This window comes from Vigna unguiculata, chromosome 6, assembly GCF_037176805.1.
Source record: "Vigna unguiculata cultivar grain cowpea cultivar isolate G323 ecotype 2 chromosome 6, ASM3717680v1, whole genome shotgun sequence".
Lineage (NCBI taxonomy): Eukaryota > Viridiplantae > Streptophyta > Magnoliopsida > Fabales > Fabaceae > Vigna > Vigna unguiculata.
This window is the reverse complement of record NC_140797.1, coordinates 35,457,067-35,474,071: the sequence shown is the minus strand read 5'-3', so window position 1 is coordinate 35,474,071 and position 17,005 is coordinate 35,457,067. Positions and strand designations below refer to the sequence as shown.

General features: G+C 27.3%; 1 protein-coding gene across 2 annotated transcripts; it reads right to left on the bottom strand.

Moving 5' to 3' along the window:
- Positions 1-3,220: 3,220 nt before the first annotated feature.
- Positions 3,221-6,812, bottom strand: LOC114187794 (uncharacterized). 2 transcript variants are annotated; one of them, XM_028076163.2, is made up of 7 exons: positions 6,662-6,812; positions 6,029-6,051; positions 5,847-5,939; positions 5,034-5,142; positions 4,760-4,909; positions 4,220-4,283; positions 3,221-4,084 (listed from the first exon to the last, which is right to left on the bottom strand). In XM_028076163.2, the coding sequence occupies exons 2-7, from the start codon at positions 6,049-6,051 to the stop codon at positions 3,432-3,434; spliced, it is 1,092 nt and encodes a 363-aa protein (XP_027931964.2). In that variant the 5' UTR covers positions 6,662-6,812; the 3' UTR covers positions 3,221-3,431. The 2 variants fall into 2 exon arrangements, with proteins under 2 accessions (XP_027931964.2, XP_027931965.2); XM_028076164.2 differs by having other exon boundaries at positions 6,679-6,802.
- Positions 6,813-17,005: the final 10,193 nt, after the last annotated feature.

The window sequence follows — 17,005 nt, the reverse complement described above, 5'->3', positions numbered from 1 at the left end:
CACCAGATATGTTTGAAAGGTTTTCTGTCATTTTTTTTTGGAAACCACTCAAGCCAGTTAATTAGTTTGGGTTGATAACCGTTTAAATCTCATTACTATGGTCCATAACAAGTTCATGTAACTTTGTGTGTACATTAAAGTTTAATTTTCCATGTTCTGGTAGACTTGTACAGAAAGTCCTTTCTAACTCCCAACTTATTTGCACATGGGTCATCATATATGTTTGACAGGTTTTCTGTCATTTTCTTATGTCATTTTTTTACATCATTTTTTTTACTCCAATTGCCCAAATAACAAACACAATAGAAAAAGGAGAATAAAAAAGGGAAGGTTTGTTTCATTCATACGAAACAAACATATCATCATCAAAGACTTCAATGACACACCCTTCTGCAGAACAAAAGAAATATGAAATGTGTAGTGAAATGGAAAAGAAATAACACAAACAAAACTAAACTACAACATTGAAATTCGTAAAGATGAAGTAATACCCGCGATGGGACATCAAAAGTACAAGTAGAGGACCACAAAGACTCTGATAACGACACCAATGATGGAACTTCGGTGAAATTAGCCGATTTAGTTTGTTAGGAACCTGTAGTGAAGTTGTTGTGGTCGTCATCTGTGTGTACGAAGGTAGAAGATGATGGTGAGAGTAAGAGATATCATAGAATTAGGGCTAGGGTTTCGCAAGGGAAGAGAGCTAGAATTTTTTTTTTGTTTTTTGAATTCAAATGAAAAATCAAAACTGTTTTAGAATGAAAGCACGTGTGATATCAAAAGTCAAATAATGGTGTCAAAATATCTTTTCCCTATTATTTTAGCACGAAAAACGGAAGGCTTCTCACATCTCATTAAGTAAATTATCATGAGATATGCTATATATATATATATATATATATATATATATATATATATATATATATATATATATATATATATATATATAATGTTTAATTGTATTTTGAACACACGGGTTAAAAGTTGAGAAGTGAAAAAAAGAAAGTGTGATCGAGGTAAATACAAAGGGGTGTATTTATTTTACAGATCTATTTAAGTTAAAATGCTAATAAAAAAATAATTTGAAAAATTATTTAAAACGAAAAAATTGAAAAAGATAAAAAAAATAAAGTGAAAATTGATAGACGTCATGGAAGATAAATTTAGGTTAAATTATGTCTTTGGTCCCCATTTTTGTAGTAAAATATTGATTTAGTCCATCTATTTTTTTTATTATATATTTTTAACAAAATTAAGTTTATTTAAATTTGTGTTTTATGTTCAACTTTATTTAAAATTATTTTTAAATTTTAAATTTATTTGTTTTTTATTGTTACACAAACTAGTTAAAATTACTTATAAAATTTATATAATTGTTATTTTTACATCAACTCAAATATTTGTATAGAAATTATTGAACTTACAATACTTAAAAATATACAATTATTTAAAATATATATTCAAATAGAAAAACAATATTAAATTATGATGTAATAAAATATCAATATAATTTATGAATTTTTTTCTATTAATATTATTTTCTATTAATAACTTTAAAATAATTTTAAATAAAGTTCAATGTAAAAATTAATTTAAATAAACTTAATCTTGTTAAAAATATTTACTACAAATATCAATTTTGATAAAAATATTTGTATATATTTATATAAAATTAATTTTGGTTTCAATTTGAAAAGAAAAAAAATTGTTTGATTTTTTACAAAAATTGGAACTAAATTGAGACAAAAATAAGAATTTAAGGATCAGATTGAGAATGAGGGAGTGATACTTGGCATAATAGTGACACGTGGTATTATCACTATCACATCACACTGTCACTATCATGTGTCAGCTTGACACGTGACAAATATTTTAATTTTTTTAAATAAATAAATAATAAAAATTCAAAAGAAATACCCCTCTAACCTTGTTACTACACCACTAAGAAAAATGACTTGATTGCATTAAATTGCTCCAAATAGAAAGCAAATTAAGATAAAATAAAAATAAAAGAACCCCAATTTTGTTACAAAAATAGAGATAAAAGATATAATTTAACCATAAATTTAAAAGTCTAAAAAGATGAAAAGACATCTAGTAAAACTCAGTTCATGAATCTTTTCTTATCGTTTAAAAAATATCTAAATGGACCTATCCTATTATTTTAGCCTAACTAAGGAATGCTTCACACATTTCATTAAGTAAATTATCATGAGATATTCTATCAAATACATATAGAAAAATGTTTAATTGTATTTTGAACACTAGATAAAAATTGAGAAGCGGAAAAAAGAGTGTGATAAACTCATATTGAGGTAATTTTAATACACCTATTATAAAGTTTCAATAACTTTCTTTGTCAATTTCTTATTAAATAGTATTATGATCTTCAATAGTAATATATAAATTTGTTAAGGGTATCTTTCTCATAATTAACCAACATTTTAGTTTCTATAATCTACAATAAACTAATCTAATTGAATAGCCATGATGAAAATTTGAAAGTATTGTTATTATAAAATTATAGAAGTAAATTACTTTTATAACATGTTTTATTACAAAATTGTATTATTTTTTATTTTGATAATTATTTTTCATTATAATAATTACATTAATTTTTTTATTTTTTAATTACATTCATTACACTTCTACATCGTAAACATAAGTGAACATTGAGGCTAATAATATCTATAATGAGATTTTAAAAAAACACCATTTGTTTATGAAAATAAAGCTAAAATTTATTCTTCTCTTTTGTTGTCGATAAATTAGGTTAAAGTTTGAGAAAATGCTTAAATATTTGGTGGTCCTACTTTAACACGCGAACATTAATTTTGAGGGAGTGCCTCAAAGGATTATTTCAGCAAAATGATTTGTGACGACCACTAATAATATTTTGAAATTATAGAAACTAGGCTTCATTCCACCTTTTGCTGCTTCTCAAGGGCATTGCAGAGATAAAGGACTTAATTAACTGCTGATTCAGAACAGAGCCAGTATAATAAGACCTAAAACAATGACTGATGATTCAGAATAGAGCGAGTATAATAAGACCTAAAACAATGAGTACCCTATAATAACATCCTGATTAATCGAGCAATCATCTATGTGTGACTCTACGTAAATACTTAGGAAGATCACATCATCTAAGCATCAGAAGAAAAGCCAACACAAAGTTAAAGGAGCAAATGGAAAAATAAAAAATGAAACGACGCCAAGGTACGAAATTAGATGATCTATACTGACAATAACATAATTTTTCAATTCCGTACTACTAGGAATAGGATCATATGGTTTTTAGACAAAGTCATTAACGGAACCCAACGAAAACTTCACCTATAACTACTGCATACATATGTCACCACACTACTACTACTACATTATCTACTACTATAAGCCTAAGATGTTAAGCCGATGGGGAGCATGAAATTTCAAGTTGAAGGAGAGGAAGATCTAGGAGTATTAGACCTGGATACTGATCTTGAACTTGCAACCACACTGGAGGACCTTGACCGATCTTTCGAATATTTGGCACTTCTCTTGGAGCTTCTTGAAGGACTCCTCCTTGGCCTGGGAGACACACTTCGAGAATCTCTCCTCCTTGAAACAGGAGTGGCACTCCGTGAGTAACTCCTCCTTGACCTTCTCCTTGGCCTAGGTGAGGCACTGTGAGAAACAGACCTGTATCGATGCCTTCCATAATAGCGATCATTGGGTGAGGCACTTCGAGAAACAGACCTGTAACGGTTCCTTCTGTAGTAGCGACCATCCGGCCAGTCATAGGGAGAGTATGATCTGTCACGGATGCTGACGGGAGACCTGCTATAAGGAGAGCGAGAGCGAGAATATGACCTGTGTCGATAATGATCATAACGCACATAAGACCTGTACCGGCTGTAGTATGGAGAGTAAGACCTCCTTCTCTGTGAGTAATATGGAGAATAGGATCGCCTCCGCCCATAGTCAGGAGAGTAAGAACGACTCCTACTTCGGTCTGAAGAATAGGGAGACCGACTGTAGCTTCTTCTGTAAGGAGAATAGCTAGGGGAACGACGAGGAGAGTAACTTGGAGAGCGGCGTCGCCCTGTAATTTAATGATAGGTATCAGGAAGATAGTCGAATAATTAAATAAATTTGAAGAGATAACAACTAAATGATAGGTATTAGGAAGATAATCGAAAAAATAAATAAATTTGAAGATATAACTATGAAAACATACCACGAACAGTTCTCAGCCCTAGATACTTCCCTGGTGTTGGGGTTCGACCACGTCGCCTTCTGGCCTGCAACAAAGACAACCAAAAAATGGCATGAGTATAGGGTATTGCCAGTCACGAATGCATAAACAGTAATATCATCAATGTGAAATAAAAAGTATAGCATGTTGGCCCAAAAAGTAGACAAACGGCAATTGTGAGAGGAGAATCATTTGAAGCACAAATTCACAATACATGAGATAATAGGATATAAACTCAAAAAGAGAGAGAGAAATGCAGGGCATACAACCCTAATGATCTGATACTTGGTGGTGTATTTGATTTGTTTGTTTAGTTGTGATTTGAGAGTTTGATGAAGAGCTGCTTCACACAGCTAACCTGCTGCCACAGAAACTTCACATGGAAAGCACAAAACTTTCAAAACTCAGAGGAACTAAAGAGCCAATCACCCATATAATTTCTATGCATTGGAGTTGAACAATTTCAAAGCAAATAAGAATCCAAGCCACAAAAAATAGAGCAGCATTGCTCAAATACTATACCTTCTCAACTGTAATAACACGCCCTTCAAGTACAGAGCGATTCAAATGCTTTACACATCGATCAGCCTCCTCAACAGTCTCCATCGTCACAAAACCAAACCCACGGGATTCCCTTGTCCAAGGATCAACCACCAGATGTACATCTATCACCTAAAAGGAATAACTTACAAGTAAGAAACAGTAGACAGACAGTATTTACATCTCCACGGAATGATAGGCTCTTCTTCAACATCGTTAAACTAACAGCAAGCATATAATGGATTGAAGAGCTTACTTTCCCCTCGGCAGCAAAATGCTTCTCCAGTTCCCTCTTGGTGATCCTAGGAGACAATCCTGTCACATACAGATTGTTTCCTGGATTTTCTGCATCCCTTGATACACTTCTAAATCAGACAACATGAATACATACATAATCAGACAACAAATATGAAAAGATTACCAGATGACAATTACTGTTAGAATCACACAATTCGTTATGGAATCAATATGGTGCAGCAGGTTAATGACCGTATTGCCAGAAATCACAAAAGTCTTTTTAACCATAATACGAGAATGAACCAATGTAATCCTCTAATCCCTAAATCGATTCCACGTCACCAATATGGATCAAATCACATTATTCAATAATCTACTGTTTATCCAAATAATTCTCGTCAATAAAAATGAAAGACAAATATTCGCATCCATAGATTTTTGGATGAAAAAACAACTGAACGAAGAAAAATTACAGTGACATCTTACTTGATTATCCCATTGCTTTTTACATTTTTATATACAGGGAGTTTACATTATTATAGACAGGGAATTTACAACCCTTCACTCTTTATATCATCCTCAAGCGTTGTGTTCCTCCATTATCACACTCATAAAACAAAGCCTTCACATAGTCAGTCACTCCACGGACACACCTACTATTGACTAAAATTCTTGTTTACAGAGGCGATGTGGTTAGGTGCTGTGTGGGGCCTCAGTTTAAAATATTAAACTGCTATATATTGAACACCTTACATTAAACATCACTCAAATGATTCTATAATATTATATTCAATGAACAAATCTTTCTAGAAAATTTAAAGGGGAACCCTACCTTGAACGGCTTCTGGACATGGACCTTGACAGAGACCTGGACACAGACCTACCATATCGCTTATACGGTAATGGAGAAGGCGAAGGAGAATACCTAAGAAAGGATGAATCAGAAAACCAATAAGCAAACACACAAGCCTCACGAAAAATAATAACTACACTAAAATTGAACCAGAATCTAACCTTGACCTCCGTGAGTAAGACATCTGCAACAATGAGTAACCAAAAAGACAAAAAAATTATAAATCAGTAGTCGCATTGGACAATGGTCAATTCACATAAATATCAGCATCCAAGCATTGACGAGGTATTTTGTACTTTTTCCAAACAATATTTTACCCCACAAACACAAAATTACCAATTTCCACAACCACGGCCACATTCATAAAAAACCATGCAAAACTAATAAATAGCAGCGTGTCCTCGCAACAAATCTTCCAATAAATTCGAAGAATTAAATTGTCAACTAAAATCTCATATTTATACTCAAATCATATTACTTTTAACTTTTATCAACCGAAAACATCACTGATCACACACATAATTCCACAACAACGTCTTAGCAAATCCCTCCGAAACTAAAAACAAACTATTAAAACCAAATGCAATAATTTCCAAAACTCTCCAGCCAATTTAAAAATAAATAAATAGATTCAAGCAACTTGACAAATTAACAACAACGAATTCTAAAGCCGTGAGAAGAACAAAATCAATTTTCGCAAAGGAAATTCACAAAAAGATAATAGAAAAATATTGAAGATGAAAATAATGAACTGTTCGCCATAAATTGAAAAAACGATGAAAATTGAGCTTTACCACGGCAACAGACGAACCTCAAGGACTTGCTTTATTGAAAGAAGGAGAACAACGAATATAAAATTTGTTGGTGACGACACAAAGACAGGTGCGTTTTGAAAACGATGAATGTGGGGGTGAAGATGTTTATATAGAACAAGAGACGTGAGGCTGTGGTTCTTTTGGATGCTTCTGGAGAATCGGACGCGAAAGCGGAATTAAACTCGCTTGAATTCTTCAAAGGCCTTGGGCCATTAAGAATATGTGCCTTTAACTTTTTGCACCCCATATTTTCGTCGTTCACTCTCAATATTATTTAAAATTCCATCTTTATTCTTCTAAATTTATACCATGTAAAAAACTATTAGTTTGTTTCAATGTCACAAAATTGTGAAAGAAATAGTGGTAACAAGAGTGTTTAAGCATTATTTTTGTGTAACCTAAGAAGAAAACATTTTTCAAATACATTTTTTTACAATGAAAATTCTATATTACACACTTCACAACAAGTACGATATGAAAGTTTTAAATTTTTTTATTTATTACAAAATATATCACCCTAATCTTAATTTATTGCAAGATATATATCACCCAAAGATTAAAAAAAAACAAAACAAATAGACACAATTAAATTGGTAATGCATACTAAATTTGTGAAGAGAATCTTAAAAAGACAAATTTTAGAAAAGTGAACTTTGAATATAATATTAAGTATTATCTTTCTTTTTTATCTTTGTCAAAAAATTATAAATTTGATTATTTTAAGTACTTTTTATCATTAATATTATGTCTTTACCAGTAAAAGTGTCATGGGCATCTACTCTTATAATAATAAAAGAATAGACATTAATTAATATATTATTGAAAAATTATCATTAAATTTATAGGCAATACTAATTTGTCAAACACAAGACTGTGCTCCCAAAACCACGTAAAAAATATCAAAGTCAAACAAATTAAACAACGTATAACAATAAATTGTAAACCAACAATAATAAATGAACATACCTTCAATGAACATAAACGGACTACGAAAAATGTAAAAAAACTTGATGAACAAAAAGACTCCATGAGCAAAATAGAAACTGTTAGAACATGATACTCAATTTCACGTCAATCCATACTAAAAATTCACAGGTTAAAATTCCTACTACCACAAAATACAATACATGCACAATATATTTCCTTCAAATTATAAAAAGTTTAAATATTTGATGGAAGCACAAAATTTCTGATAATAAATCAATGACTCTTCAAACTTGATGTTACGTTACTTTTGGATTTGGAGAAGAAGTTCCTTCCCATAAGTAATGAATTCCTCATCCAATAAAAAACTCTTCTTTCAAATAAAGAAAGTCCCGTAAAACAAATCTCAAAAACAATTCACAAAGTTAAAATGGACTTCAGTCGACAAATAAAATGAAACAAAAATATAAGAGTAAAGTATAATTTACTCACATTGGAATAACTCAGTGAGGAGATGGAATTCTGAAACTTATAACATTTTGAAAATATCATTTCACAAGCCACAAAGAGTGATTAAAAGATTAAAAAAACAATATTTTTTTCAAAGATAGCAATGATCATGCTTATTCGAATTGAAAAAATAAATTAATGACAAGTTATTCATTTCATGTAACCAAAAATCATGACTATATATTAAAGTTTACAATCCATTAAATCAATAGTCGTTCAAATACTACTTTCCTATAATTCTTTCATTTATTAAAGTACTTCCTTTCAAAACAAAATTCAAATCTTAATAATTAATTATTGATTTAACAATGCCAAATCCAACTTATATGTATGAAATTCTCCCCATTTAATGTGTTTTTATATTAAAATTTAATCAATCAACATCATCAAAAATATTTGTTACAAATAATTTAAAAAATAAATAAAAATAAAATTAATGGAAATAAAAATTAAATATTTTGGGACATATTATTTTCAATATATAAAAATAGTATTGTCGTTAATAATGACAATTCAGTGGTAGAGTAAATATTTATGTGGTGCTTATACTTTCAATCTTTCTCTATTATGTACTTTCCTACCCTATACTAGCACCAACTTTTACTATATTATTTACTTTTGAAAACATATTAAATAATATATTGTCTTTTCAAATTAATATCAGACCTATCCCAATATTTATATACTCTATATATATTTTTATATATATTTACATTCAAATTTAATAAATAAATTATTTAATCTAACTTGTACGAAAAAAAAAATAACTGCTAATTTACAACAATTGCTAATATATTTTGCAAATATTATCAATAAATAAAATACAAAAAATTGTAATTCTTATTAAAATAATATAATATTGAAGTTTTTTTCATAAACTCAATAAAGTTAAAAGACAACATTAAACTTTAAAAAAAAAAATCTATGATTATATTTTAACTCTTCAATTTGTCTCCTCCCGTCATTTCCGGTCTCGGCCTATACTTACGTATCATATTCTTTCACCACCTTTTCCTTTATTATGTAATTCTAAAATAGATTAAATATTATATTAATCTTTCAAATGAATACAAATTGTACCTCAATATCTATATACTCTATATGTACTTTACTATATATGTTTTTCTATATATTTTCATTCAAATTTAATAAATTATTTATTTAATCTAAAGTTATCATTCACAGGTTAATATTCTTTTTAAAGTATTAATAAATAAAATACAAAATATTTTACTTTTTATTAAAAAAAATATGATATTACACTTTTTATGTATGTGAAAAATTGAACGAGTGTAAGGGTAATTATATCATTCTATACACAAATATAGATATCACTGACAATTAAAAATCAACTATATCTAATTGATAAGACATAGATAGTAAATAAATACAAATCTTATTCAGAAAACTTTAAAGTAGCTTCAAGGATATAAGTAAAAAAAATTTAATAAGTTTGTATTTATGACAAAGATAGTGGACAAGTATAAAAAAACATAAAGAAAATTAATTAATTAATATTGAATAAATTATTTTATACAAACAAAATATGTTATATAATAAATGGTTTTAACTAAAATATTGCTTTCAAGGGAATTATCACAATAATTATTCCCTTCAACAAATCCATCGAGTATATATAATATTACAACTTCAAGAATTTTATTAATTTATTTTTTATACAAAAACAAATAATACATTGTTGTTGTTATACTTAAATATGATATCATTTTTTTTTATAATATACCATATTTTCTTATACAAGTTCAAACGTTATTTCATCTAAATCCAACAATCAATGATTTTTAAATTCACAAAAGGTTGTATATATTATTTCATAACATATATTAATGTCCTACGATACTTTAATCCCTCATAAACAAACATAATTTAACATCATCATAAACATAAACCATACACGTATTCTGGAGCAAACATTGTTCCTACCAAAGTATTAGGAGGCAAATAAAAAACACCAAAATAAGAAATCACAAAAAAAAAAAAAAACATATATGGTTCCTTCCAAACAACTTCAACTGAAAACATTTTTTACACCTTGTTAACATTGATCAAATAGTCATATTCTTTGTCAACCTCAATTCTTATAACATCTGCAACAGATAACTTATTCTCTTTGCAAAAGGTTTTCTACCCACAAGTTAGACACGTATATACAAAATGTCAATTGCAACAGATTACGATTAAAATGAACATTCAACTAACAATGAACTCTATCACTACCAACAGTAAGAAAAACTACATCAAAATTAAACAAATTATGAATACACGAAACACAAATGAACAAAATCCAAAACCAATTAAACCAAAATAAACATGGGCTTACCTCATTAGGTTCAAGGAAGGAGATAGAACTCTAGAAGAAATTCTTAAAACGAGAACCCTTACTGCCATATATCTTCTTCCTCACAAAACTCAGAAAACAACTCCAACACAAAGCTACCTAACAATAAAACAAGTTATGAAATGAAGTATGTAATCAAATAGGCCTTTTGTTTTTTACCTATTATTAATGGGTTTGGATTTTTCCACCAAAAATGACTTTTATTCATAAATAACATATGTTATGATTCCTTTCATTGGATATGTATTATTTTTTAAATTCAGTTTTCTATTCAAAAATGTGTAATAATTAACTTTATTTACATATGTGAAAAAGAAATTATTGTTAAATATTTTATAGATTCAAACTTAAGTTCAATACATCAAATAAAAATAAATAAATTTAATTTTAGAATTTTTATTCTAATTTTTACGAATACTTTAATATTAAAAATATTATTGAATAATTATTTTACGAAGAAAATATATATATTTCAGTCAACATATTTATTGTTTAACTTCATTTTTTATCTGTTTATTACTAATTATTAATAAACTTTTCTTCTTCAAGTCTTTATTTATTAATTAAAATTATATGCTTATAAATTAAAAAAAATGAAAAAATAATTACCATTTGAAAAAAAAATTATATTTATTTTTACTGCAACTTAATAACAATATAAATAATAAAAAAACCTACCCGTGCGGATCTACATCATGTCTCATACTATTTTATTACTTAAAATGTTTAAAAGTGTGACTTAAGTTTGGATCGAAACATATTCGAAAAATACTTAAAAACGTTTAAAAATAGTAGCATAAGTTAAAATTGCAATATATTCAAGAATTATCTACTCAAATGGAAATATATCCAAGGACTAATTAAAAAGGTTTAAAAGCGTCACAACAACTCAAATTAAAATGAATTTAAAACTACCTAAAAGTGTTTGAAAACACCACAATAATGCAGATTGAAATACATCTAATAAATGCTTAAAAACGTCTAAAAAAGCTCACATGAAAAATAATGTGAGAACTATTTAAATGTGTTTATGCTTAGTGCATAATTACTAAGCTCGGATAACAGCACATGTAACATCTTTAAAATTATACCAAATAGTATTTTGCGTATATTAACACTTAAAATTTTATAATACATTACTTTTCATATATATTATATCTGGTCTAATAAATTATGAATATATAAATATAAAGATTGTAAACATTTAGAGAATTAAAATTAATTAAATATTTACAATTAAAAGAATTATAATAAAAATATTATTATAAAATAATATATTTCAAATAATAAAATAAATTATACTATTTATAATTATGTATAAACTACGATAAAATGATTTTTTTAGTTTTATATATAATTATAGTGAAGTGAAAGGGGAAAATCCACGTAATAATCCAAAATACTCTAATAATAAATAAATAAGTTTGCACATAATTTTAGTAAAATTTAGTTAAGACGACAGTAGTAGTAGTAATCATTACTTTGGATTTTATAAATAAGATAAGGGGTGAAGGTATGGGTGGGGAAAAAAAAAAAAAGAAAGAATTAACAAGTGTGAATTCTTTCATTATAAGAAAGTACATAGTGAGGATACACAGTAGCAATGAAGAAAAAAAATATTTATTATTTTATTTTATTTTATTTGTTTATACTTATTTATATTTCTATATCTATTTTAGGTGTATATCTATTTTAAGTCAGGTGTTCTTAACTTAATTCTAATTTATATATTTACTTTTCGTTCTTTTTTATTTATTAATATTTATTTTCAGTTGTGCATGGATTTTATTTATTCAATTTATATTTACTCTCAATTATTTATTTATATTTATCTCTATATATTGGTCTTTTTTATTTATATATTTTTTTAGCTATACATTGATCCTATCTATTTATTTATACAATTAATTTAATATCAAAATAAAACTTATGATAAATAAGGATTTGGTTATTGTAGTTGGAGATATGACCTTAGAGATTTAAATAAGTAGTTATTACTCAATATGAGATGTTATTATGTTACTTTGTTGGTCATGATGAGACTCATTTATTCTTAATAGTCACAACAAAATTAATCAAAATATTTAAAAAGTATGATAAAAATCCAAGTTTTATTGATTTGAAAGAGTTTTTATTTTATTTTATTGAGATATGTTATATTTTTATGTGATATTTGTCCCACTTCCTTATTTTATTACACAATACGAACAACAAGATTTTATAATGTCATCATAGATGATTGCTCCTAACATGTTCAACCCCTTATTTGCCGACATTGCGCCAGTTTTTCCAGGAAATGTATAACAAACAAATGCAGTAAATAATTTTGTGACATTTCAGGAAACAATAAATTATACTATTACCTTCCTCCATGCTCTAAATGCACTTGTTACTATAGAATGACAAATTGGAATTACTTTTTTATTTTTCCTCAATAGTTCAAGTGAATCTTATCCATAACATTTTTCTTCCATAATACTCTTTCATCTTCGTCTGTGTGTGTGTTTACATTTATATATATTACAAATCCTCGAACTCTTATGTTGTGTTTGGATCCCGCATGAGTACTCTTCATGCAGATGGAAAGTGACTTGAAAACGCGTTTGGATTTGCTTGTTTCCGTTGATTTAGGAGTGTGGATTTGTAGGTGAGTTGTAAAATTTGACACTTTATAAAATGAAGAGATGTGCAAGAAAAACTAGATCATCATATTAAAATTATTTTATTATCTCTCTCTTTTAATAATTTAATTTACTTATATTTATTATATTTATTAGTTTCTTTTTTCTGGTAAACTTATGTAGGAAAGATGCCTGATTATACACCCTGTATAGGTTCCTATATATTACATGCATATAATAATTAGTATTATATAATAAAATATATATTAATTATATAGATATTGATAAAACCGCATATTATATTATATTATATATATATATATATATATATATAATTTTAATTTTAATTATATAATAATAATAATTAGTATTATTATTCAAATAAATATTTTTGTAAATGAATTAATTATATAAAATAAAATAAATTTAAATAAATGTGGAGATATAAATTAAATACTCTATATTATAAATTATTTTAAGTTATCATTGAGAATGATAATAATAATAATAATTTATTTTAAGTCATTAATGATATCAATAAATTATATTTTTCTAATTTTAAATAACATTTTTAATTTTATTTTAATACCATTTATTTTACATTAAAGGGTAAAATGATAATCATATAATTTACTCTGTCAAAAATTATAATTTATTAAATTTTATCAATCACATCATACATAAACTTTCATAAATTTTTCACTTATATCCATTCAAATCATATAATCTTTCTCTTAATCCAAACAACTCCATCTTTACTTACAAATAAACGCAAATTCAATCCCTCAAATCCACACCCCCATCCAAATACAACATTAGTAACTTTAACATTGAGAAGTCATTTTAGGTGGTTCTTCATATGTTTATATTTTTAAAACTTCAAGTTTTCTCATAAAGAGACAATAACTTGACTCTCAGAGGGTCTCATACTCACATTTTAAAAACATTTTGATAAATTTGAATAAAAACAATAACAACAAAATATATATATATATATATATATATATATATTAAAAATGATTTATTACGTAAATATAAAAGACATTTTCATTTATTAGCAATTATAATTATTTTTAGCAATCCTATTTCATATAAGTTAATAAGAGATATTTTAACCAAAGTTAACATAATAGATATTAAACTACTATTTTCTCTTAAAAATGCCACATAAACTTGTGAAGGAATAATTAGGCCCCTCTCCTTATTTGTTCTGCCTCCACTGTACCCTCTCTCCTCATTTCTTCTTCCTCCGTTGGTCTCTCTCCTTACTCTTCTTCTTCCACCCACAAGAATGTCGTAAATAAAGATATGAAGCAAATAATGCATATCAAAATTCATTATTCATTTATAGTGAAACAAACATATTTATAAGCAAAAATTATCGTAAACAAATAAGAAATATTTTAACATACAACAGGACCAATTGAATCTAACTTAAACATTAATATGATTTTGCAAGGAGGTGAAATAAACAAATATTTGTGTTTTATCTAATAATATTTTTATCTAATAATACATTGGTGTTTTATTTTTGTTTTTTTTAATTTGACTAATAAAAGTTTAGCTAAATTGGTTTCTAAAATTTAGCTACCAAATATTTTAGTTACAAAATTGGTTTCTAAAATCTTGGTAACAAATGTTTAGTAACCAACCTCCTGTAGCTAAATTTTAGAAATAAATAAAATTTATAAACCAATATAATTTTTTATTTGTAATAGTAATTATTTTAGTAATCAATAATTTTTTATTTTATAAATTAGTCATTATAGTGACTAATAATTTTTTATTACTAAATTGGTTGTTAATAATGTATTTTTTTAGTGTTGCAAATCTCAACCCCTCAAAGACACATTTAGGCTCTTATTTATTTTCTTGTCTTCTTTTATTCTCTCATTCTCTTTTATTATTTTAAGTACTCTTCATCTCTGGTTTAATTGATACTCAATCTTGAATATTTAAGAATGTGGGAGTGGAGATAATTTTACCTAATTACTTGGACAAAAATAAAAAAAAAAATGTTTGAAAGTGAATCTAACCCAATTTTCAAAGGAAAAAAATTTATTTGTGATGGTTTTTCACTTAATGATATTTAATAGTACTCTAAATATGAAAAATAGAGAATATGTCATTGTACGTGGATGACATACTAACGATTGATATATGCAATGAGATAGTTTCTAAAACTAAGTTAGTTTTAGATTTTTTTTTAAATATAAGTTGTTTCTAGTTTCTTTTATTCGGTCAGCAAAAAAGTTGTTTCTATGTGAAGTCAATGTGATTTTAGAAGTTACAATCATAAGGAAGAAGGGAGATAGTATATCATTATCCTAAAACAATACATGATAAACTTCTTAGGAACTTTATAAATCATGACTTAAATCAAGTGAATATCCCTTATGATGCTAACTCTTAATTTAAAAAAAAAATATAGGAGAATTATTTTTCTCAACCTCAATATGCCGAGATAATTGAGAGTTTACTGCTTTTGATGAATGTTTCTGGATCAGATATTGCTTATGCAGTAGATAGATTGAAAATATACACTTACTATTCTAATTATGAATATTGATCAGACTTATGAGATACTTAAGAGATTCAATGGATTGGACCATTGAATGTAATGGATTTCGGTCAGACAAACAATGATTGGTAGACCAACAATGAAATATAAGTTTGTTGCCCTTAAAATGGCTGCATTGATTGTGCGAAGTCATAATGGAATTTTGCAAATCCTCTGACAAAACCTTGGGAAGAAATATGATTATAGAAACATCGAGGGAAATGAGACATAAGTCATTTGAAACAAATAAGTGATGGTAACATAACCTTTGTGATCGTACATCCCATGAATAAGGTTCATATGGGTAAAAACAAGTCACTTGTCAGTTTTATGGTGTATGTAAAAGTGGTAGAGACTAAATTATTAAGAGGTTAAACTTTGTAATTAAAATTCCATGAGATGTAAGAATTCTAGTTTAAACAAAGTTCTTAATGATTTTCATATCCCTTTCGGGCGATGTATGATTTGTAATGTACACTTGATGAAATCACCTTTATAAGTGTCGAGTGGGGCCGCTTGTATGAGATCTTGACACGATCTTTAGAACACTCGTGAATACCGGACACACACATGGCCTATTAAGTGCAACACAACGATAACAACAAGGATTGTGAGTGTGTTTTGGGATTGATAAACCACTAGCACACAACAAGTGTCTCGGTTCATATAGCTCGCTATACAAACTACATGTGTTAAGTTTATCAATCTATGAATGATTCATATAGCTTGTTATACCAACTTTGATGCATTACATATAATATGTGACCCAAGATTTTATTTCATTATTTCTATCTCATACTGTTCTGCAATATGTGGGGGATTGTCGTAAAAACAATGTTTTTAATTGTTATTACAATATGAAAGTTGTGGCAGCCATTTCGACTTAGCCATCATTGTTGCAACGATTTTGATTTGGTATTTACAACAATATTTTGACCGTTGGTGACTGTTACAAATCTCAACCCATCTCCCTACCTATAAATAGGTGTCTTACATATTCTTCCTCCAAATACACCTTTACCTTGTGTTTGGATGGAGCATTTCAACAATGCTTAGAAATTGAAATGCTTTGTATTTGAATTACTTGTAATTAAATTCCATTCATTTTTTAAACAATTTGTTTGGATAAGGAAATTAAAATACCTTACATTTCAATTTCTTGTTTGAAAAAAAAATTGAATTTATTGTGAGATAAAATTTAATTTTAACAATATTTATTTTAGGCTTAATTATGTTTTGAGTTCATGATAAATTTAGAAACATGCTCGACAACCCAAATGGGCCGGAGTGACCTAACTACCCAACCAGATTGGTTAGACACGACGACCCACCCGAGTTGGACCGATTGG

Bases quoted from the DNA above. Each gene is read 5' to 3' on its own strand.
- LOC114187794 (XM_028076163.2), bottom strand. From the start codon at position 6,051: ATGTCTTACTCACGGAGGTCAAG. The intron at 5,940-6,028 runs GTTAGATTCTGG...ATCCTTTCTTAG, and splicing joins TCTTACTCACGGAGGTCAAG to GTATTCTCCTTCGCCTTCTC. The intron at 4,085-4,219 runs GTATGTTTTCAT...ATTAAATTACAG, and splicing joins AGGGCTGAGAACTGTTCGTG to GGCGACGCCGCTCTCCAAGT.